The 16,448-nt window shown below is 34.6% G+C and overlaps 1 protein-coding gene across 1 annotated transcript in view; it reads right to left on the bottom strand.

Moving 5' to 3' along the window:
* Positions 1-4,617, bottom strand: part of LOC108361451 (organic cation transporter protein) — a 28,508-nt gene extending 23,891 nt beyond the window's left edge. The window contains exons 1-2 of the mRNA XM_017614071.1: positions 4,470-4,617; positions 3,834-3,942 (exon numbers count right to left, since the gene is read on the bottom strand). Coding sequence (XP_017469560.1) covers positions 3,834-3,876 — 43 coding nt within the window. The 5' untranslated portion in view covers positions 3,877-3,942; positions 4,470-4,617. The remainder of the gene's footprint in view (positions 1-3,833; positions 3,943-4,469) is intronic.
* Positions 4,618-16,448: the final 11,831 nt, after the last annotated feature.

Raw genomic sequence — 16,448 nt, 5'->3', positions numbered from 1 at the left:
GCTCATCGACCACACAAGCAATACAATTTATTTGTTTTTGATTCGTTGGACAAATAAAAAATTAAATTTATTTGTGATTTAATTCTTCTTTTGCTCGGCCAATCATAGTATGTGCAAATAAAATTTAGTTTATATTTCGACGATATGTTCAAGCTTAGAAAAGAGTGTCGCTGAGATGATCTAGTGATGCCAATGAGGCAGGGCATCTCTCTGCAATTCCCGATCTCAAACACGTTTGGGTATAACTAGGCAGTCATAGTCAGTCAGATGAAATAACTAACTGATCTGTAGGTTTTATCCAGTACGGTCCAGTGAAGATATTCTACAACTAGCAGGCCAGTTTTGAACCAAATTCCAGTACGCCTGCAAAAGTTAGGAACGCATCTTTAATTACAGTTGCTATTAGCGTGGGAACGCACCCGACAGCTGCTCCTCTACAAAGTCTCAAGCAGACAGTTAACGACCCAAATAAGTGGTGGTAGAATTCCATGCTATGGGATAGCCGTACTCAATGTCCTCTGAATGGAGAGTTTGACCCACTTTGAGTAGCAGTTCTGCAACAAAGCCTGCGATGAATTAATTTGACAGAGCCTGCCTGTCAATTGAGTTTATTTAGGAAGATTATGAAAGCCCTGGTGAGAAGGTGGTCCCGATATCCACCCGAACTAAGTGTAAAGCTGCTTCGACCGAGATGCGCCTGGTGATTTAAGCACAAACGTTTCCTGGGAAGTTTTAAGGGCAACGAGGAGAGATTAAATTCCCTGAAATTCCTAGAGAGGCTTTAACTGCATTATATACGAAAGTATTTAACTCTGTTTCGAATATATTTACTTAGTTATTTAACTTTGATTTGTTTTTGTGAAAAACTATGTATTGTACATATTATAATATTCTTGGCTACGGGCATGCTAGTGTTTATATCCATGGTTTTGCCAGTTCGAAGAAAGAAATCAACTGCGCTCAAAACACTGTACTTAACTTTATATGTACACTGAGTAAAGAGTTTAGTTCAGGAATCGTAATGGCTATAACAAAAATCATAATTTAACCGTTAAAATTGGATTTCTATTTTTACGATCAAATTTAACCGTTATTTTTTATTTTTGTTTTTCGATCATATTATAAACATTGTTTTCAGGTTAGGTTAAGGTCTTAGACCATAAAAAATTTAAAGCGGTGCTAAAAACGTAGTCTCCATCATAACTGTTAAAACTTGTCGAAAAAAATAAAAATCCAAAATAACGACTTTCTTTTATCGAAAATCACAAAATAACGATTAAATTTGATCGAAAATATACAAATTCAAATTCATCGATTATTCTTTATAAAAAAATAAAAAAATAAAAAACTGAGGATTATTTAAAAATAAAACTCTACAAAGAAATGTAATGGTTACTTGCAGGCTCTGATTTAGTTATGTCAACTAAATATAATATTTAAGATTTAGTAACTATATGTATATAACCCAATCATGTGTTGAGAGAAATATATTGAGTTAAAGTAACTTTACTCTTTTCTCAGTGTACGTTTTGCATACTTAGATATTATTAGAAAGGCATGGGGGCATTGAAAGCTGTGAGGCGTATTTATCCAAGAGAATTTAGACACAACGCGAAATATTAAAGTTACACACCAACAAACTAAACTTGAAATAAAATAAGCGAAAAGTGTTGACCGAACGACACGTGGGTGGGTGTATCCCATAGATATTTTTAAATATTACTTAGAACATTGGAAACTAAATGCAAGTGCATAGTCGTACTACACACAGTGGGGCAAATGAATGTTGTCGTGGGCAAATCAGTCAACAAGTGTCAATCTCAATCCGACTAAATAATTTTTATGTTTTTTTAATAGGTAAATGCGTTGCGATTCCTTATCAATCGGTTAGTTCCGGTTTTTGAAAAGAGATTGAATTATTTTTACAATTAAGTCTTTTGAATAGTACACCGATTTATAAGGAATTTCGTCAGATTTTATTCAAAGAAAAAATTTAAATCGGTTAAAAATTGTTGACCACCGCCTTTATTTGCCCCGCTGTGCGACTCTTCAAACTAATTAAATATACATATACATATAGGGGATTCACAAGACGTGTTAACCGTCGTAAAATCTTAAGGTTAACATCTTTTTTAATTAAAATGGTTTTAGGGGATTTCTAACTAAACCGAAATTCTTTTAAACTGATAAAGAATATATAATTAGCCAACCCCCCAACCATTTTAACCGCTATTTTACATAAACAAGTGTTAAGCTTAAGATTTTACGACGGTTAACACGTCTTGTGAATCCCCTAATATAGTACGAGCATTTGAATGTATACGGGTGTATAAATTTAATATTTGTTTGCATGCCAAATATTTGTATTTGCCATTCGCGCCGATACTTTTTGTTAGTTTTTTTGGAAGAACTGCGTATCCAATTTTTCGTATGCGTCTTATTGTGGCGCTTCAAGTAGGCAACTACTTGGCTTAATACAGCCTACTGGGGTGCAACAGGATGGCAGTCACTTGGCTATTGCGGTCGTCCAACCCGGTGCTGATACTCCACTACAATTATCAATTGCAAAAATGCAAAAAGAAAAACATTGCTGTCTTGGAAATGTATGTACGTACTTTGGAATAAAGTCCATTAGAATGATCGGATCGGAATCGGATTAACACGAAAGTCTTATCTATGGTTATTATAAAGTCAATACTACAAATTTTTACAGTAAAGTTTTTTGTTTATAGGTGGAAAAAGTGTAGTAATTTTTGGTAGGCATTGAAATTTATTAAACGCTAAACATTTATGCGAATATTTGAGCATGAATTTTTATGTACATATATTCGTCATACACAAACATATGTATGTACATTAGGGTGGTCCAAAAATGCATGCGGCGAGGAAAAAAGTTCAAAATGTTAAGCTCCCACCAAGGCCAAGGCCAGCCAAGGATTTTTGAAATGGCAAAAAAATGTATTTAAAAAAAATTATATTTAAATTGCCTCAAAGCCCATGAAGTTCTCCATGTATTTTATATGGGGAATAAAACTTTTTCGTAGAAATGGTATATTATCGGTGTCTGCCCAGCCTACAACGCATCTCGTTTGGATAGCTTCGGTGAAAAAGTTTTGGACCTGGCAAGAGTGATAAACATTTTAAATGGCGGTGATTACGAAGCGTTGTACAAATATTTGCAAAACAGCATTAAATATAGGGATTTTATTATTAATGAATTTGCGTAAGTAGTTTATGTTAACTTAATATGTTAGTTCTAGTGTGGCACTCAACAATATTAGTTACTGCCATAATTTTTAATTTATTTTTAAATTCCATAATATGTGCGTATAAGGTTGTAAATGTGTGTATTCGAATTGCTAAAAATATAAATATACTACTACTACTACTAATTCTGGAAATCAATATTTTTCGATCGGAAAACTTTTTTCTCTTCAGGAAACTCCCTTCGATAATTCTCAATTATTTAATTAACCATTTTTTCATAGTAACAATATTTTATAGGTCCGCCAAAAACCCTAGAAAATGTAATGGGGGTGAGAGCTTAACATTTTTACCTTTTTTTTGGACGTCCCTAATGCACATACATACATACATATACGTATGCACGCCCTTTGTCGCTATCGGAAAGTGCTAAAAAAAAATCATTTTTTATGCTTTAGGTTTGGCAAGTACATTTTTTTTTATTTTTGAGTTATTCGCATACATACATACATACATAAATATATACTTGGAGGATGATACCATTCTAAAATTTAAATTTTTTCTTCTAATTATAATTGGTGTTACGCTTGTAAGCGGCAATAAAACGCAGAACTATGTACTAAGCTTACCAAGTTTGGCCATCAAATCTTCGAGTACATAATCCACAGCCATGTTTTTGCGATTTTTAATTTATATTTCGCTATTTATTTTGAAGTTTTCTGCAGCGCTGTATAGTATCTTTTTTAAAATAAGAAAATAATTTATACGGAAAAAATATTTAATTAGGTAAACCGTGTTTAAAAAATTCACTTTTAAGAAATAATTTTTTTTTTTTCAGAAATAACGCAATGAGCTGTTCATATTTGTATGTATTCGAAAAACGTTTTTTTTTTTTTTTGCTTTAGATGGATGCAAAAAAGCAATCAAATTTCACCTACAAATCAGCGAAGGCGGCGCGACACATTTGCAAAAAAAAAAAACTTGTCTAACCACTTTTACAAACAATAAGAGATTAGCAAACGAAATGACCGAAATAAAAAGCTAATGCTTGAATGAACTGAAGAAGAGTAAAGCAACGCAATCTAAGCGCTAAATTATGGATTTTGTTTTGCATTAATTGCTTTTATAAAATTTATTTATCAAAATATTGATTTTTTCTAACACTTTTGTTTTTAGGAGTATAATTTTTAGGCAAATTATTATTTTCACTCCTCAAGCAACACTGCACACCGCAAAACAAAAACCATATTAGTAAAAATACCGACCACGTTGAGTTCAGCGCGCGTGTGCCATTAAATAATGTATGTACGTCGGCACGCTAACCACATTAGCACACCACACCAGTCAGCACCGCAATGAAACTGCGTACGCGCGGCGACACCGCTCAGAGTTAGACCCCAACGGCAAACGCCGAGTGGCAACAAAAATTAATGCAGAAGCTCCCGCCTCGTAGTCGCTGAGTAAACGCCGCAAAATATGTACAATATTGTTGGTGCGTCGCATTATGCCGCGCATATGGCTAAAAAGTGCAAAAGGCCACCACGCTCACCGGCTAAGGCGGGCTGAGCTGGCTCACCAAGTGGGCCACAGAGCGCATCGCGCATCTCTCTCTCTATCTACCTCTCTTGTCGCATTTTTGCTGCTGGAGACGCTAGCCAACCGGTGCCGCTACTCAAGCCGCGGCGGCAATAGCGGCGCGTTGGTGCTAACAGTTGTTGGTGTCAATAATGAAGGCAGTACGCTAGGCTTTTGGAGCGCCATTTCTTGCTCTTTTTATACCCGAGCGCACTTGTGCACAAGGGTATTATAACTTTGTTCACATAACGGTTGTTTGTAACAGGCAAAACGAATCGAGATAGATATAGACAAATGTATACATAAATGATCAGAATGAAAAGAGAAATCGATTAAGCGGTGACTGTCTGTCCGTCCGTCCGTCCGTCCGTCCGTCCGTCTGTGCACACGATAACTCGAGTAAAAATTGAGATATCTTAACGAAACTTGGTACGTGGACTTCTTTTGGGCGTAGGACGGATGGTATTGAAAATGGGCGAAATCGGACAATAACCACGCCTACCTCCCATATAACGGTAATTTTCAGAAATACGAAAAGTGCGATATTTTAGTAACTACTGAAGATAATTCACTCAAAATTGATATTTACAATGAGTTTTAGACGAAAAATAAGAATATTAAAAAATTTTGGCAAATGGGCGTAGCCACGCCTACTTATGGTTACATGTGTATATCTTGGTAACCGCTGCACCAATTTCTTCCAAACTTGGCACAGTTGTTGGTCCTGCTACAACATACCAAATGACCGAAAATTTCTAAAATCGGACAATAACCATGCCCACATCGTATATAACGGTAATTTAGAAAAATACGAAATAGTCGATAAATCAGTAAATATTAAAGCTACTTTATTCAAAATTGGTGGTTGCAACAATTTTTTACCAAGAAATACGCTTATGATACAATTTTGGAAAATGGGCGTGGCACCGCCCACTTATGATCACATATATGTATCTCGGTAACCGTTCTACCAATTTGTACCAAACTCGGTATGGTTATTGTGCTTGCCACATAAAAGCAAAGCGTTGAAAATTATTGAAATCGGACTAAAATTACGACCGCTTTTCATATAACGGTATATTTCAGAAATGCTTGAAACTGCAATATTTCGAAATTTAAGGACGCTAATTTACTTAAAATTTATACACCCCGGCTTATCGTGTAGCGGTAGCTTTCGGAAAGGTGGAAAACATATATTTAATAATTGCGCCGGGTATTTAATGTCCGGCTCCGCCCGAACTTAGACTTTCTTACTTGTTTTTTGCTAATTTTATCGCGTTAAAGTGTGGTGAGTGAACTAATTCCTTCGTTTTGTTTCTACAACAGCTAATCAGTGTTTATAAGTACTTGTAAAAAAACTAATCATGTTTAGAATATCCGGCTGTGATTAGAAATTTCTTTTGATAAGTTTTGGTTTTCAGTTTGCTCGCTCGAACTTCACAAAGTCATGCGCCTGCAATCACATTAATACTAACACAATTTATTGAAGCTAGATTAAGATAAAATTTACCATAAGCGAATACACATCACTGATAATGTCGTCTTAGGAACATTATTTGTTATTATATCTCTGCGATGGTAATCGAAAAATGGGGTACAGGGCGTATAAGTAACCTGTGAAATATTTAAGAGCTGTCGTCAATTTATTTGGGAACTCAGCCAAACTATGCTCGGATGTTAGTATCCATTCACTCTAGGAGGACTTTACATCTACTGTATCAGAATTCTTGTTTGGTAACCGTTTCATGACTTTAGTCGAGCTGAAGAATATAGCACGTCTCTCTTCTGTGCCGACCAAGGCACAGTGATGCAAAACTGGCAATGTTCATATTCCACTGAAGCCTTAATTATTCAACCGATTCGATAAATTTCTCTTAAAATGAAAGGTTATGAAATTTACAAGAGGCCAGTTGAGTCTGAATTTGTATTTTCGGGTGTTGAATTTTTTAGTGCAAAGTGCAGAAAGGCCGTAAGTTTAAAGAAAATCGATTCTCCTGTTCCACTTAATAAATGTTACACAATAAAAACAAGTTGAAAACAATTTTAGAGTTCCCCCCAAAACGAAAAAAAGTTCCCCAAAAAACATTTGAAATGTTAAAAAAAAATATTGACCAAACTAAATATTTGTTTTAGTTTTTATAGAAGTTTTAGGTCTGCAGTTTTATACATCATAAAATTTTATTGTAATAAAGTGAAAGTTTGGGGTATCCAAATGATCTGAAAATAGCAGCAAATCATTGTAGTAGTTAACGAAAGAAATACTTATCAGCAGAAAGTATTCGATACTATATGGGTTCTGATAATTAACCCACCATTTCGGCTAGCGAATTTAGTAGATTCCCAAATAACATTTGTCTATATCTAGAGCTGTCCAAAAATTTAAGAATGATTCGGCCTGGCTTAAATTTTGGAAGTCTGTGGTCGAATAATTACTCAGCTGGAATCAAAGTTCATAGAATACAGGTTCGAAAAAAAAATAAAACGATGGCTTTTTCAAAGTGAAACTTGGTAATCGAATTTGAAAATGTTCGCGTTAAATATTTAACGCCAAGGTGAAGAGTGAACGCTAGTATCTATACTTTTTTTTATTCCAAAAATGCATCCTTAATACTGCTTTTATACGAAAAATTTTTTATTTTTTTTTTTTTGTTTTGTTGCGATCTAATAATGTACATTATTTTTTAATATTCCATTTATATTATAAAATAATAAAATACCGTTCTTATAAATGTTATGTACTATTTTTTGTTATATAAAGTTTAAATTTAAGATTTTTCAGAAAGTGGAGTTAATCGATGTGGCTCATATGTATGTACATTAGGGTGGTCCCTAAAAAATCAAATGAAGTCTTTTTTTNATACTATATGGGTTCTGATAATTAACCCACCATTTCGGCTAGCGAATTTAGTAGATTCCCAAATAACATTTGTCTATATCTAGAGCTGTCCAAAAATTTAAGAATGATTCGGCCTGGCTTAAATTTTGGAAGTCTGTGGTCGAATAATTACTCAGCTGGAATCAAAGTTCATAGAATACAGGTTCGAAAAAAAAATAAAACGATGGCTTTTTCAAAGTGAAACTTGGTAATCGAATTTGAAAATGTTCGCGTTAAATATTTAACGCCAAGCTGAAGAGTGAACGCTAGTATCTATACTTTTCTTTATTCCAAAAATGCATCCTTAATACTGCTTTTATACGAAAAAGTTATTATTTTTTGTTTTTCAACAAATCTGTTGCGATCTAATAATGTACTTTATTTTTTAATATTCCATTTATATTATAAAATAAAAAAATACCGTTCTTATAAATATTATGTACTATTGTATGTTATATAAAGTTTAAATTTAAGATTTTTCAGAAAGTGGAGTTAATCGATGTGGCTCATATGTATGTACATTAGGGTGGTCCCTAAAAAATCAAATGAAGTCTTTTTTTTGGTCTCACCCCCTCAATCGGTAATACTACCGTCACAGATATCACATATGTATAAGTTTTGGTCCCGATTGGAGTCGTTTAAGGCGTGTCGCAAAGTGGTCAAATATCAGATCTAAGGACTCAAAAAATTAAAATAATTTTTTTTTTTCATTTAATGCCCAAAATCGATACTACTAAAGTCGAGGATATCACATATAATTTTATAATCTGAAATTTGTATGCGATATTTTCGAAAATAGTAGCATCGACGTAGGCGTTTAGGATTAGGAAGTCTTATGTAAAAGTTTGCTTCCTTCATTTAAGGACCGACCTACTGTACATACGAAGATTATATAAGTACAAAAATAAAGATACAGCAGTGTTATGGCCGGAGACTAAAGATTCAAAGTAATTCAAATCCTTATTTTTTGCGTCTAGGCATACATATACTGCCTTATCCTGAGTTTCACATGAAAAAAAAATTCACCCGAAAATTTGTCATCCGCCCATAGTAAAATCATGGAAACCAAACGTGAAAAGTGAACCGGTTCGGGGAAAATGAAACTCTTAAAAAGGCTGAGTATGAAATATCGAATCGAGCTTCCCTTGATTCAGGTTCAGTACAATCTGGCATACATTTTTATAGACTACGTAAATCCAGCGACGAAAATATAAACATACATGCATATGTACATTAGGGTGGTCCATAATAAGCAAAGTCGGAATTTTAATGCTCTCACCCCCCGAGGCTTGTTCTATATCGAAAAAAGTATACCCCTATTTCTTATTTTGAAATCAAAATATATTTAGAGATCGCTCAAAGCGCTCAAAGTTTTCCATGTATTTTATATGGGAAAAAACCAACTTTTCGTGGGAATGTTATAGAATTCTTGAAAATAAATCTCTAGGGGTCTTGGCATACCTATAAAATATAGTTACTATGAAAATATGGTTAAAAAATAATTAGGTATTTTATTGGGAATCTCCTGAAGAGAATCTCCTGAAGAGCGACCTCTAAATATTTTTTGATTTCAAAATAAACTTGACTTTTTTTTACACGCATATTTGGACCAACTTAATGTACATATCGTTGCCTTAATATAGAAAGGCCCTATCTTACATCGTCGCTGAAATGCACAAAGCCATAACTAACTAAAATCTTTTATTGCATAAAACGATTTGGGGCCACATAATGCGATCAAATGCATCATAATCAATTAAAACGTAAATTTTCGATTTTTAGCTAGTTACGGCTTTTTGTACATCAGCGACGATGTCAGATAGGGCCTTTCTATATTAAGGCAACGATATATAAGTACCAGAGCTGTGTAATGATTGAATCAATTGAGTGTGCATTCTCATTTTTTTCGTTTCAAAAATGTGATTGTTTGATTTAAAAAATTTAACAACCACTCTTGAGATTGGTTACAAATTGTAAACACAAAATATGTAGTGTGTTATGGAATGGTTGACACCCATTCACATAGAGAATGTGAATGCAAAAAAAAAACTCAATCATGTATGATTGGACGTTTATGGGAATGCAATCTGTCATTATCATTCAGTACTAATACTATTTGTTGTATCAGGGTTGAAATTTTTGTACTCAAAATGTGAAACCAGAAGATTGCCATCTCCCTTAAAATAAGTAAACAAATAAATATTTGGTGCTAAAATATTTTTCTAAGTGTTTGGCCGAACTTCTGCTCAAACTTGAGGCATGAGTTCTGATTTTATAAGAAGAGTTTTCAAGGCAGAAATATACTCGAAGGTTTGCCATTGCGTGCCGAAGGACGACTGCTATTTTGGGTTATGATCTGACCAGGTATTTAACCATGGTCCTATGGAGTGGAAGTACGCACATGTAATCACTCTGCTACGGCGGCCGCCGTAAGTACATGCTATACATATCGTCGTTTTAAAGTATAAAACCGCGTATCAAGAAAATGCAAAACCGCGTAATTGCATAAATTATTTTCTAGAGAGTAAAGTCACCCATATTTCAAAATGGTTATCTTTTTTATAAAGCAAACGTATTTCTGGCTAGTATATTTCAGGACGAATGGATAAGAATTGAGCCAAGAGCTTTTGTGAGCAAATCCAATTTTTGGCAGCCAATGTCAGTCACACGGTTTTGCAGAATGACGATACGCGGTTTTGTACTTTAAACGACGATATATATGTACACATATTAGATTATTTATTCTCAAAATGCATGAAAACTATAGTATGCTTGCAAACAATTAATAACATTTTGTGATAAACAGTTTTACAAATGTATTTGCACTTCAAATTTGTATTTTAATAAAGTATTAATTAAATAAATTATTATTGTAAATTATTATTTTAATAAATAGATATAAAGATATTTATACTTGGCAACTCTTGGACTTTTCTTCATTTGTAACAAATGACAGATGTAAACAAAATAAAAAAATAATTGTATTTTTACAAATTTAAAGCAAACGGGCGTTCTTTACAAAAAAATGTAGTTAGGGATCGAATTGCGCATATTTTTTTTACAATATCAAGTGCGCACAAGAAGTGTTAAACCACTAAATAGCTTAAAAAACGCTTTCAAAAATTCGAAACGAGAGTGAAGTGCAGTGTTCAATTGTGATCGAAATTGCAGGCAAAATTTGTGCGTGTGTAATTAATGTTTTACTTATTTGAAGAAATGTTGCCCGTTGTTATTAAAAATAAGGAAACCAAGACCCCCGCTTTCCACTGGTGGTTACATAATACTTGAATAGCTCCTTAATTAACATGTGTTTGTTTTGAGCACGCACGGCCAGTTAAACAGGCATGTCTGAATCGATTTCCTTCATCATTCTTAGCAATTTGATGTGCATTTTTATTGTTATGTGTTGCAAACAGACATTTTAGGAACTAAATAGGTTCTAAAATCTCTGTACACAAGCGCACTTATTTTTAACAGTTTCCAGTTTATGTAATATTAATCAAAACAGCTTTTATTTATTTTATGTATTATGTGATTTCTGGAAGCGTCGAATACAAAAAAGGGCTGTGACTGGGTTTATGTAATTTGAAATTGTATTGATGATTACTAATAATAATAGAAAGGCGCTTACATATCGACACAACTAAAAATTTCATATATTTCAGTAGAGCCAATTAAAGATTTTTTGTTTCGTAATTTAGCAATAATATGTCTTGGAACGTAATTATTCCGGATTATATGCAGTCATACTGTAAGCTTTCAAATTATGTATTTTTCTAAACCTGAAATTTTGAATTGTGCCGTTATTGCAGAGGACCATCGACATATGTTAGTGTTTGGCCGAGCTACTCCTCCGATTGTGGCATGCGCCTTGATGTTGTCGCACAAAGGGGAGGGACCTACAGTTTTACGCCGACTCCTGCCGGGGGCCGACCACTATTACAAAAAACATTTTCTTTTTTTTGTTGGCCGGAACTGGGCTCGGACGCTCACCCTGCGGAATGGTAGTGCGCACTTCTAACCACTACACCACAGCGATCGCTTAATTAATTTTAATCATTAATCGCGATTAACCATTTATTCGTTAATTTTTAGTCATTCATAGACTAACATTTTGTCGACAATACTCGCATAAGATAGTCCCAAATTTTCACAAAAGAGAAAAGTGATTTTCTTCAAAACTTTTGAATGACGTCTTGACTGAACTTACTAATTCGGAATTTCTACTATTACTTATAGAGTAGGCTATTCATAAAGTCTGGGTAATGAAATAAAAATTTTTCTATTATAAGTTCCATAAATATAAGGAGACTTTTATTGTTTAATTTATTTTTTGCACATAAACTTGTATCTTGAACTTCTTTTTCCAAAAAGTGAGGATGTCAAAATTTCAATAGATATCGGATGTACGGTAATTTTCCAAAGAGATCTCCTAATAGATAAGTTCATGAAAATTGTTCCAAACGAAAACTTAAAATTGATAAAAAAAAAATAATAACTAAATTTAACTAATTTATATTAGAGGTTTGAAGTTTATCCCACTGTAAGTATGAAATCTTCAGCTATGTGTTTCCATTGTCACTTTTTCGTAGCCATATCAACAGCCTGACAATTAAGAAGATTGTGACGTTTCATGCTACCATACGCAATATCTTAAATCCTTCAAATTTTATTATTAACCTTTTGTTTGTTAAAAACATTTTCTTCTTAGATTCGAAACTTGATCAAGCAAAATTGCCTTTGTTTTTGACTAAGAGATGCTCAATAAGCTCAGAATTGTAGTTCTCATTTGCGTACATAACAATGAATTATTAATTTTTGTTTCACACCAACTCCAATATTGAATAGTAAAATATATTTTAATCTTACCCAAATAAACAACGATTTAGTTCAATGGTCAATCACATATAGAGTATAGGGTGGTAATGTGTTAAAGTTTTAAAGTTTTTAAACGTAAAATGACGGCTAATACCTTTTTAAGCGTTTTGTAATTTAACCAAAACTCATTAGCATCCACTCAAGCAAGGAATTATTTACTTTTCAACATGCATTAGCAGAGTGCACTTCTCTTTTGCTTAGAATGTGGTTGTCAAACACACTACATCGGATCTTTTGACAGATTTACCAGAATTTTCCAGCAGGTAGCTTCTGACAAAGAGATGACCTTACGTACTCTCTTATTTGTCCTCTCAGTTGCCAGAAAACCAAGTACGATTTCCGGTAAAATCTGGAAATTCTGGTAAAAAATGGTAATTTCGGACTCATGCGGGTTCACAACTAAATAATATTGGGAATACTTTTGAGGTGTTTGAAGAGGGTTGCGACCTGTTTGAAACTAAATTTATTTATAATAATCATATTTTGGCCTTGCCACTTTTGCTAAGTTTCGGCCGAGCTTCTCCTCCGATTTGTAGCGTGCGCCTTTGCTGTCACACAAATGGGAGGGACCTACAAACTTACGCCGACGCCGAACGGCGATACAATTTTTATGATGAGCTATTTTTTTATTAAAGACACTAAGATTTTTAAAATATTTTCAATAAAATTTTATCAACCTAAATGTAAAGCTTATGCGAAGTAGTTATCTAATTTAATGAAAATTTTAAACATTTTGAAGATAAAACATGAATTATATTTAAAACGTAAATGTTAATACAACTGTTTTATATATAATCCCAAACATATGATATAAAATCCCCTCTACCAAAAAACTTAAATTGGGTAACGCCGGTTTGAATTTTTACAATTGAGCAATTGTCAAAAATCTTCCTTTTTATCAAAAAGTTATTTACCAGGGTGTCTTTGAACTAATGATTGGTACTGAGTTAAAGAATGCACACACATAAAAGATTGCAGCCTTTTCAATACTCATTCAGTGTTAAACCTTTTTTTGATTGGGCATTGGTTTTTTCAATCTTGCTATGAATATGTTGATGTGTGAATTCATAACTGCTTTGAGAGAATGGAAAATTCAAAAATTTTAAACCTCAATCCTAAGCGAAGAATAAGTAATGAAAACTGGATAGAAAAAAATTGTTGATTTAAAATTGAAAATGATTTCACACTTACACAGCTCTGATAAGTACATACATGTTAAAAAGATTATAAAAGATTTACAGTTGCGCTCTGAAACTTAAACGAACTCGAAAATTAAATTCACAAGCCTTCTGCGCTTTTGTGGCATGCATTCAAAGCTGATTCATTTAGCAGCTTGCGATTTTGTGCCTTCATTTTTAGTACATTTGTAAATGAATGCTAATTAGTATCTTTTTCCACGTCAACATAAAAAAATACAAATACATACTGGAACAGAAGAAGGAAAACGAAAAGGAATTCGAGCGGCAACATTTTAAATAATTTGGTCTAATTGATAACCCGGTCGGAAATGAGTTTCAGTTTCGTTCAAGCTCTGTTCCGGATTTAAATTTATTGTCTAGACTTTGCAAATTCTTTTTAAAAATTTATCAATAGGAAAACGACGTAAATTTTTGGCATAGTTCGGGCTTTATATTTATCATTTATACATACACTGCCGGTAAAAAGCATTCGCACTGCGAATTTTTCACAATATATGCAACAATTTGTATTCTAATATTTTTTTCCAATTTTTTTTTTTAAATAGGATTCATTCTACAACAAAAAAACATAATTTCTCAACTTTTTAATCAGATTTTTTGAGTATGCAGATTTGTAGCCTAATTGAAGTTGTCGCGGCCTAATCGCCACTTTTTTCTACAGCAGCAATACTTTCGACCGAATGATCTGTACGAAGACGCACAGGCGTTGTCGTCACGTTTTGCAGCGACCCAGTTTCTTTGAATTTCGGCACCAACGGATGTTGGTTGACTCAGATGGCCGGTTATGTTGACCATTCTGGCAGAATGGCCATTTTTATAAAACATTTGGATCACTTTTACGCTTTGTTCAACTGAGTATCGCTCCATGGCTCCTGTAGTAACAATTTTCTGAAAAACAAAAAACACATCACACCGGTTACAATGGAATGACCCAAATGCTAATTTCAAATTTATTAGTGGGTATTAATATATATGCATTCTTTTCGAACAAGAATAGACATGTTCATGCAAACATAAGTATTCGGATTTCATTACAAAGTGCGATTTGTAAGTCTAGTCATATCTATATCGGTAGTAAGCGTCATTAAGTGTGCGCATCGAATGCTTTTTTATTTAAATATATTCCTATTGAGCAACATTTCCATAACTAATATTACTCCTACTGAACCCTAAATTAGCAGTCACGGTGGTTAGGGTGCACGCATAAAAAATGTGAATATGAACGTGTATATTTCTCATCCAACAAAAACTAAAACGAAAGGATGTGAGCGATATCAGTCAACCATCTTTAAGTGATGAACTGCAGATACTGAAGCCTAATCACTTCCTAGCGCCTCAAATACCGCGGCTATTCTATTCAACAAATACACAAAGCTGGGGAAACTCCACGCGGACTTAAAAAGAGACCACCTAGAGATCCTATCAGTTTTTGCTTAAGAGCCGTGCTCCGCCGGTGAACGCTGTTCACAAGACTCCGTGTATCCGGATCGTCGAGTTGAATGGGCTTTCTACAAAGAGGTGTTTGGTGTCGTGTTGCCACTAACCGCTTGCTGGACTAACTGAAGAAATAACTATTGAGGTGGCTGCACAAGCCCGACATCGGTTCAGCCAAGGGGCACCGAATCCGTCGCTGTAATTCTACTTCGTCTTTGTTGATGGGCGACCCTACCGTGTCGCATGCTCAGGCTGATTCGCACTGCACCGAGTCCCTTCTTAAGTGTTTACCTTCGATTACTTACGAAGCCGAGGAAATACTTCGAAAGCACCGCCCACATATAAAATTTGGGGCGGAAGGAGTTTGGTAATGTAAAGACGAAACAGCATCTGGGTGAGGGTGCGGCCTTGGGATGCTTTCGGATAATTTGTATCCTACTTAGTTTGGCAGTGCATTTTATGTATCCCACTTTCGTCTTCTGAAAGTTACGATTCTGTAAAGTCATAAAAAAACGCAGCTTCCGTGTCACAGTAATTCTGGTTCGAACTCAAAGAAGAGAGCTAGTTCGAAGAGTTAGCCGTTTACTTTTGATTGGTAAAAAGAAGCCGTAAAAGTTTTCTTGCGGTCTATTGGTGCTAAACAGAATGGGAAACCTTTCAACAGATCCAAAGGTACTAAAACGATTCTCCCGCAAGGTTGATTACGATTCAGACCACGAATTATAGCATTGGTGGTGTGAAAACCATGCTGACTTTCGCATGGAACACATTACTCGCGTAAGACGCAAGTCCAATACTGAGAAAAGCAGAATTTGCGACCGACAATACTAAAAAGGCTTCGTTCCCACGACAGTCGAGTCTACGTTACCGCAACGACCCAAGGACTATTGTTGTTGTAGCGGCACTACTAAGACCCGCTTGGGTCAGCTTGTCCATATATCGTTGTCGTCAAGCTTAACTAACGGTAGGCCCAAGAAAAGCGCTATTTCGACGGGCTCGGACCAAAGGGAGAGGGGTGTTAACTGAGTGGCATTGAGCTGACATGTGAAGAGGTGTAAGTGTCGTGGGTGGAGTCTCTAAATGCCGCACACTCATTGCGGATATCGAGGTCGAGTCTGGACAAGTAGCTGGTGAGACGGCTACAATATCCTGACTGGGCGGGTTTTCGATACAGTGGAAGCTCAGAATCTGCATTAGGTGCTGATTAAGTTGCAATTATGGTATTCATAGGTCGAGACTCTATGAATGCCGTTGCTCACTAGTCGATACGTTGTTTTTGTAGC

The sequence above is a fragment of the Rhagoletis zephyria genome, unplaced genomic scaffold (genome assembly GCF_001687245.7).
Source record: "Rhagoletis zephyria isolate East Lansing unplaced genomic scaffold, Rhagoletis_zephyria_1.1 Rzeph_scaffold_00764, whole genome shotgun sequence".
NCBI lineage: Eukaryota > Metazoa > Arthropoda > Insecta > Diptera > Tephritidae > Rhagoletis > Rhagoletis zephyria.
Note: the sequence above shows the minus strand (reverse complement) of the source record. Positions and strands in the feature narration are given on the sequence as shown.